At 41.4% G+C, this 8841-nt stretch overlaps 1 protein-coding gene across 1 annotated transcript; it reads right to left on the bottom strand.

Moving 5' to 3' along the window:
- Positions 1-218: 218 nt before the first annotated feature.
- LOC106330807 lies at positions 219-3912 on the bottom strand. The gene is made up of 5 exons (XM_013769217.1): positions 3528-3912; positions 3221-3324; positions 2648-3064; positions 1745-2544; positions 219-996 (listed from the first exon to the last, which is right to left on the bottom strand). Exons 1-5 carry the CDS (start codon positions 3910-3912, stop codon positions 219-221), a joined length of 2484 nt encoding a protein of 827 aa, XP_013624671.1.
- Positions 3913-8841: the final 4929 nt, after the last annotated feature.

Genomic DNA, 8841 nt, shown 5'->3' with positions numbered 1-8841 from the left:
GAGATGTTCCCTTGCGCAAGAGATAACCAATGTAAGACCTCTGACCAAGACGAAGGCCAAACTGCGATGGAAAATCTATTCATAACCGAGTTCCACACAGCTGAGGAATAGGAGCAGGAGAAGAATAAATGATCTCTACTCTCATTATAATTTCCACACAACAAGCAAACCGTTTCAGCCTCTGGACTCCAAGCAGAAATGCGGTCAAAAGTAGGGTTTCAGTTAAGAGTGAATAACCAAGCCGTTGTAGCATGTCTAGGGATCACATCCTTATGCCAAATCAATGGAGCCCAAACCTTCCTTTGCTGTTGAGTTCTAATCGCGTTGAAGATATTCTTTGAAGAGAATGACTTAGTAGACCTGTCCTCAACAGACCAGGTAGCAACATCCGACCCTGGGCGAAGCGGAAGGGAAGAGATGTACGAGAATAGGAGCAGTTGTTTCTCTGATCTCGCGTTTGGTAGGTTCCAAACCGAGTCTTTTCGAAGATCTGCAACAGTGGAATCAATAGAAATTCCCAATAATAAAGGACCATCCGAAGCCAAAAATTTGATTAGAGGCCCAAACGGCGTCCACGGATCCCACCAGAAGAATGTGGAATCACCATTCCTCACAGAGACTTTGAAAAAAGGCAGAGCTTTTGGTCTCAGGCCAAGGATTTTTCTGAACATCCAAGAGTAGCTATAGTTGTTCTCATTCAACGCCCAAAAGGAATTGGAAGAGATGTATTTATTTCTGATCCACGCTACCCAAAGAGAGCTCGACCTAAAGAAGATCAACCATAAAAGCTTCAGAATACAAGTCTTGTTCCAGTGAATGATATTACGCAGACCCAAACCCCCTTCAGCCTTTGGAATTGAAAGCTCTTCCCACGAAACTTTTGCACCCGTGGAAATGTCTATTGTGCCGTGCCAGAGGAAGGAACTGCAGAGATTGTTGATCTTCTTCATAACACATTTTGGCAGCAGAAACACTGTCATCCAGAATCTGTTATGCCTGCAATAACCGAGGATATCAGAGTGAGCCTCCCAGCCATAGATAGAGTCTTTGAAGTCCAGGAGCCTAATTTCCTTTAGATTTGGAGAAGAAGCAGATCGTAATCCTTTACAAAAAAGCTTCTTGGAACTAAGCGGGAGACCCAAATAACGAATTGGAAGGGTATCTTGAGATAATCCAAATCTTGAATTGAACCTCTGAATTACATCAAAGGGAAATCCACAACTAAACAAGGAAGTCTTCGCAATATTGACAGATAAGCCAGAGATGTGTTCAAAATCAGCTAGGACCTGCAGAACTCCTTCCAGCGACTTCTCAGACCCATCAAGAAAGATCAGTAGATCATCCGCAAAGCACAGATGAGTCAGTTCATTTCTTCACAGTCTAGGTGATAGTCAAACGTGCCCTCTTCAGTAGCTTTGTTCAACATCAAGGAAAAGACGTTCATCATCATGAAAAACAAAATAGGTGAGAGAGGGTCCCCTTGGCGCAACCCAGTTTTACTTTTGAAATACCCAGAGGATACACCATTGATAATGATTGAGAAGGAAGGGGAGCAAATGCACGTCCTGATCCAGGCTATGAATTTTGCAGGCAGATCATTAGCAGCTAGAACATTGAGAACAAAATCCCATCTGACTGAGTCAAAGGCCTAGCTATGTCTACCTTCAGCGTGATCCTTGGGTGACTTGAAGGAAGATGGTATCCCTGAATAATTTATGAGGCCAGTAAGATGGTTTCCACTAACATGCGGTCAGCCACAAAGGCAGTTTGATTAGGTAAGATCAGACCCGATAAAGTGACTTTCAGTCTGTTTGACAGCAGCCTAGTGATGAGCTTATATTGAGTGTTCAGACATGCAATAGGGAGAAATTCCTTGATTGTATCTGCTCTTGGCCGCTTAGCTAAGAGGATCAGCGAAGTAGCGTTTTGAGAGGTAGGCATGAAACATTGGACAAAGAAATCCCTGACCGAAGCTAGAAATTCATGTCCAATTATAGCCCAGGCGCATTTGAAAAATTCAACAGGAAATCCATCTGGCCCCGAAGTTTTGTTTCTTGGCATCTTTAGAAGACAGCTCTGAATCTGCTCATTTGAAAAATCCTCAATGAATAGAGACTGCTGAACGGGGGTACATTTATCCACAATTAGGCGATCAAGGAATTTTGGAAGCTCAGGACAAAAAGCACCCCTTAATGTGGTAAGAGCAGACTGAAAATGATCAATTGCCACCTGATGAACTTCCTCGAGGGAAGAGGTCATCGAACCATCTGGCTTAGTTAGGAATTTAATGACATTTCCCGCATTCCGAACAGTGGTAATACTATGGTGGAAAGGAGTATTCATATCGCCACCACCCATCCATCTGATACGAGATCTTTGATAGAAGAAGCTGTCTTCGGCAACCCTTAACTCCGACCACAGTCTACGAGCATCAACCTCATTCTGAACATTAAGGGAAGAAGGATCATTTAGGGCCAAAATCTGTTTTGATGATAGGTCCTCTAGAGCCGCTGCAACTCTCTTTTCGATGTCACTATAGTTGTCCTTCAACAAAGATTTCATCGGGAGTTTTAGACTTTTTTATCTTGAAACCAAAGTCCTTTAGAGAGCCAGCCCAAAACCCAACTTCTAACCATGATTGCTCCACCTTTTCCAGGAACTGGGGTTTCTTTAGAAGTAGGTTATAAAATTTGAAAGGCGGAGTACCGAAGGTTGGAGGGTCAGAAGAGAACTTAATGAAACCCGACGAATGATCTGAAAATTCAGGGGCTTCAAACAAGCAATGGCTAGATGGGAATTTCAGAAGCCAACAGCCATTAACCAAGCATCTATCAAGCTTCTTGCCAATAGGATCAGAAGGTCTGTTGTTAAGCCATGTAAACTTAGGACCAGACCAATGCAGATCGAACAACCCAACATCTGATAAGCAATCACCAAAGGATCTCATACCTCGTGTTGTTGACGTGATGCTGATATTGGAAGTCTCATTTGGATGCAATATTTCATTGAAGTCTCCTACAACCAACCAAGGTTTTCTCTGGAGACCAAAGGAGGCATAGGTATCCTGAAGAGAAGTCCAAAGATCATTTCACGTATCATCCTCATTAGCCGCATACACTGCTGTATAAATGAAATCTGACCCATCCTCCAAAATGACTTCACAAGTGATAGATTGTAAATCTTTGAAGAGAACTTTTACTCAGGGTGCTTTGAAGCACACCCAAATCTTCCCAAGATCCGAGAACTCATAGTTAGTCTCTGCAGACCAACCCCCTCCAATAGCTGACAAAATATGTTGCTTGCTTGCTACCTTAACGTGAGTTTCTAAAAGCGCCCCAAAAGATACCGGTCTACTGTACAACCAGTTAGATAGTGGGCTATGCTTTGATGGTTCGTTCAATCTGCGCACGTTCCAAAAAAATGTACTAGACCTAAAAAATATATGGAGGGGTGATTATCCTTCCACGCAATGGGAAGCATACCACCGAGAACTGGAGAGTTTCAGAGCTTTCTCTTCTTCTGATTACGATTTAGCAAAGCTGAGGAGGAAGGAGAAACTTCTTGATTGACATCGATTATCATCTTATCTCTATCCTCCAAAGGTGGACCCTCGATCTGAAGGACCCGAAAAGAATTTGTAGTAAGGACTGGGTCATTTCTCACAGAGGCTCTTCCTTTAGTAGCTGCTTTTGCTTTGATCGTTGTGAATGGGACTTCACCCTGAAGAGGATCACGACAAGGGTTGGGGTTGACTTGAGATACCGGCGCTGGTGACGAACTTGAAATTATCAAGCTATTCTGAGTAGAAGTGGGAGCAGCAGCCTTAGCTTTAGAGTCCTGAACAGGCGCTGGAGTGGAGCCCAAGTTGGTCATAGGAGGACCTGCATTGTTAGACGTAGATACCTTTTCCATTATGGATATAGGCCGCCATTCCGGAACAACCGAAGAACCCCTTTGTTTCCCAGACTGGTTATCTGAATATACTTTCTGCTTGCCTTTTTGTGTCTACTTTTTCTTCTCTGGAGTCGGAGCAGAAGGACACAGCGTCGTCTTGTGTCCAATCTGGTTAAAGAAGGAACAGAGAGGAGGCAACCATGGGTAGATGACTTTAATAAGAAGCACATTTCCATCGTCACATTCAACTTCAACCTCTGGAGGCAGGGGCTTAGTAAGGTCCACCACAACCTTCACTCCAGCAGAAGATATACTGGTGAACGGTTTGGAATCCACGATTCTTCCAAGAGGATAACAAACCGAACTTAAACCCTCAGGCGTAATGAGGTCAAACAGAAGGTTTTGTAGGGTAACCCACACCGGAGCCTTATCCAGCGACGGCGGATTAGTGCTAAATTCCGACTTCCACTTCGTCACAAAGAAGGGAGAGTCTCCCACTCTCCAAAGCTCGTGTTGGAGGATACAATTACGTAAGGTAGGTGAAGGGATGTAGAAAAGGTAAGCATTTTTGGATAAGTGATGAATGGTGACCCTTTTATCCTTTCCCCATAAGTAGTTTAGAACACCCCAGATCTTGCCGTATGACGGGGCTTTGCCGTAGAAAATACCGACGATATAATCGCTATGAATCTTGGCTCCACGTTCAAATACCCCATTAGAGACACGAACTCTAGGTCTACCCTCAGCAGACGTAGAAACTGGGACCTTAGTGACAGGGAAACGAGCAGCTGAATGAAGATTATTTGTCCAATTAAAGTTTTTGTGTTGAGGAAGTGATGGATCTGAGATAGTAGAACCCTGACCGGTAGCAGAAGGAGAACCCATAACCATAGGAGATGGAGAGCTATTTGCTGGAGTATTGATAAGACCAGATTTATTACCGACCACCGAGGCGGAGGGAGTCACCTGGTCAGAAGAGAGCAGAAGCGAAGAAGCCGGAGCTTCAAGCGATGAAAAAACTGAGCTGATGGGCGGATTAGATAGGGAGAGCGAGGGGGACTGTGGCGCTGCCAGATCTTGTGAAAGCGGGGGCGGAGGGGTTGGCGGAGCCATCTGACCGGTGACCTAGCACGATGGACGGAGAACATGAACAAATCGAAGAGAGAGAAAAGTCTAAGTAAAATTTTACATATGTTTTACAATAAAATTTTGGGAAGTTTACTCAAATATACAATATTTTAGGACAATTGACTAGAACCATACAGATCTTTTTTTTTTATTACTGGCATTTTTTAAATACCAAGCGTGCCTTTTTTTTACGTTATCAGAAAAAACGTATTTACAAGAATGCCATTACTTTTCGCTGCCCCGTAAGCAAAATCTCGGCGCCACGTAGGAATTCGGTTCCGTGTTTTCATTAAGTCAGCCGTAAATCACTACATACGTTGTTACGACTGATTTATTGCTACGTGTCGGCTGAATTAATAAACACGGCTGACTTAAGAGGAAACTACTGATTTAAGAACATAAGTCAGCCGCATGGTACGGCTGATTTACAGAAATGTGGCTGATTTATGGGATAACGGCTGACTTACAAACACAAGTTACAGCTGACTTATACATCGGCGGTTTGATTGCTGGAATATTCGGCTGAGTTGTAGTTAAGACACAGCTGAGTTATGTTTCCGCGGCTGAGTTAATGAATATCGACTGGCTGAGTTATTTATTTTACGGCTGACTAATGGGATGTTGTTACGGCTGAGTTTATATTTAATCAGCCGTAATAGGATGGATTAATATTAAACTCAGCTTCTTTACGGCTGAGTTATTAGCGAAATATTAATTACTAGAATAGCATTCGTTTGACGGCTGATTTATGTGACGATACGACTGATTTATGGTTTTTTATCCTAATTACAGTTGATTTCGGATCAAAAAGTTAATTACTGAACTAGTATCTACGGTTCGGCTGACTTACATTGTACATGAGGGCTGATTTACGTAGGCTGAGTTATATATTCGTTTGTCGGCTGATTAACTGATTTTCCATGTCATCCGCCATGTCATCAATTCGGATTTGCCATGTCACTGCTAATGAACTACTTTACAACTAGGTTTGTGTGTGTTCATCTTTTTATTCATCTTCTTTATCTATCTATCTATCTTCTTCATCTTATTCTTCATCTTTCTCAGAGATCTAATGGATCCGGTAATTATTGTTTTCTGGTAACTGGATTAAGAAAACAAATATGTATTCAACGCCGACAGTAGAGGGTGTAGAGTTCTTCATTTAGATCAAAAAACAAAACATGAAGAATTCGCAAAGTCTGTACTCGATAATTACAGATTGAATGAATTGAGGCTGAGTTTTATGTATGGGTTTATGTTCTTTGCTATGCCATTATGTATGTAGAACAACATATTTATGTATGGGTTTATGTTAACGGTTACGGCTGAGTTTTCGTTTAATTATGGCTGAGTAATCATTTAATTATGTCTGAGTTATCATTTAATTAAGTCTGAGATATTATCGTCTCGATGTTATAAAAGCCTCGATAATAGTTCTGAGCCGTATTTTCCACACTTCTGAAGCGCCATAATTAATTATCAACACGGTCAAATCAAGAAAGACGGAACGTCCCATTAAACGTTTAAATCAGTTTTTAAATACTAAAGTAATAAAAGGCCTTGATATTAGATCTTAGCCGTATTTTCCACACTTTTGACGTATTTTCCACATTCAGCCGTCCCCATAATATTAACGGCTGAGTTATATTATGAGTTAAATAATAAAGTATTACCGTCTCGATCTCTATGAAGGCCTCGATGTTATATCAACCAACATAGCTGAGTTATATCAACCATCATTGCTTAGTTATATTAACGTTACTTTAATGGATTATTTCCCGATTCTTGAATTGCCTGAAGAGATTCAGGCGTTAGTGGTTGAAGGTGTGGCCGGTAACTCCTTCCAAGATCTCTATGGCCTCAGAGCATCGTGCAAGTTGATCAATGCGTTAGCAGATCGGCGTAGCGTATGCCATTTTTACGATGTATTATCCATTCCCTGTGGACTCAATATGCCTGCTGAGTTGTTGAAAACTCGCTACGCGGAGAGAAGTCCAAGCACACTTTATATGAAGGGTGTATAGTTTTTCTTCACATTTAACCTTCAGGAAGAAGGACTTGCTTTCATGAAGCTTGCAGCGGATGAAGGATATGAGCGTGCTGTGTATACATACGCAATGACTAGAAAAATGTTTTGGGGTGATGAGGAGTATTTTGCCCGTTTTACAAGGAAATCAATTGATAGGATCGGAAAACTAGTTTGATCTCTAAAATGGGCATGGGGTTCTCTTCACGGTGACGAGTTTCGTGCAAAGAGGGACGAGTTCATTTCAACCATTGTTCCTTCGTTCTATAGTTGCCAATGTGTTCCTATTTTGGAGCGAGATTGAGTCTTGTGGTTGGTTGAAAATAGTAAGGGTGACAGAATGTGTAACCGCTGTTTCTGGATCAAAGAGGTGGGGCTCTTCTTCCGTGAGTTTGAACCGATGAGCGTGATTAGGGACACAAGGGAGTTGTGAAGATGTATTGTATAGAATCTTATCTTTTTTTAATGTACTTTGCTATGACATTATTACGGCTGGGTTATGTTTTACTTTATGGCTGGGTTATCTTTTAATTACGGTTGATTTTTGTTTATGGCTGGGTTCTCTACAATTACGGCTGAGTTTTAATTTCATAATGACTGAGTTATCATTAATTGGCAGTGTTATTTAAATACTACATGACTGAGTTATTTAAATGCGAGACGGCTGAGTTATTGTTACTTTAAGGCTGAGATAATACTAACTTGTTGGCTGAGTTTTGTAAAAAAAATTCAAGATACGAGCAAGGAATCTGCCATGTCATCAACTCGGATTTTTCATGTCATCACTAACGAACGAAATTTACAACTTGGTTTATGAGACTGTTCATATTTTTCTGCATGTTATTTATCTATCGTTTTCATCTTTCTCAGTTGGTTATGGATCCAGTAGTTATTGTTCCCGGTAACTGGATTAAGAAACACATATATGTATTCAACGTCGACAGAAAAGGGTGTAGAGTTCTTCATTTAGATGAGAAAACAACACATGAAGATTTCGTAATGACTATTCTCGATGATTACGGATTGAATGATTTGAGGGATCATATTCAGCTTAGCTACATGTTCTCGAATAAAGCATTGAAAACAATGGTGCACGACACTCCACCAGTTTACGTGTCCAATACTCGACAATTGCCAGGTTTTCTAAGCTTAAATAAAATCAAACAACTACGTCTCTGTGTGGAGATTACGGAGAACAAAGCAAGAGAGAAGAGTAAAACATTTTTCAGCTTTAGCTCAGAAGTAGAAGCTTCAGTAGTTGAGTCCAGAGATGAAAATTACAGTGGGAGTTACGATGGTTGCAGTTTGGAGAAGGAACAAGAGGACAATGAGAATGACTGCTCTGGTAATGTGGAAGGAAAAAAACACGACGTAGACGGAGAAGATGAAATAGGCAAAGAAAACGAAGAAGATGATGAATTTGAAAGCCGATTTGATATGTTCGACGATTCGGACGGTGCGTCATCTGAAGATGATAACTTCAGCTCATACGGTGAGTCTCCTACAGAAGATCGCTACCTCCCAAGAAGAGATATCAGAACTTCTTAATGAGCGGATCTAAAGGGAATCTGGAGGTTCTAAGTTTGGAGATGTCGTCGATAGGCATTGCGGTAGGTCAACGATACGAGAGTAAAGATGATTTGGAGAGACGACTGAAACTTCTTACAATGAGGCATCATTTTTATTTTGATGTAGTCATATCCACTCCGACATTATTGATTGTTAAGTGTTGGGTTGATGGATGTCTCTAGTTGGGTTGATGGATGTCTCTAGAGAGTTCGTGCTTCTACAAA

The sequence above is a fragment of the Brassica oleracea genome, chromosome C3 (assembly GCF_000695525.1).
Source record: "Brassica oleracea var. oleracea cultivar TO1000 chromosome C3, BOL, whole genome shotgun sequence".
NCBI classification, from domain to species: Eukaryota; Viridiplantae; Streptophyta; class Magnoliopsida; order Brassicales; family Brassicaceae; genus Brassica; species Brassica oleracea.
The sequence above is the reverse complement of the archived record's forward strand: the minus strand, read 5'-3'. Positions and strand labels throughout refer to the sequence as shown.

Excerpts from the sequence above, each read along its gene's own strand:
- LOC106330807 (XM_013769217.1), bottom strand. The coding sequence starts at position 3,912 with ATGGAAAAGGTATCTACGTCTAACAATGCAGGTCCTCCTATGACCAAC. Across the intron at positions 3,325-3,527 it reads CTCCTCAGCTTTGCTAAATC|AAACTCACGTTAAGGTAGCA; the intron begins GTAATCAGAAGA and ends GGGCGCTTTTAG. Across the intron at positions 3,065-3,220 it reads CGGATCTTGGGAAGATTTGG|GATACCTATGCCTCCTTTGG; the intron begins GTGTGCTTCAAA and ends ACTTCTCTTCAG.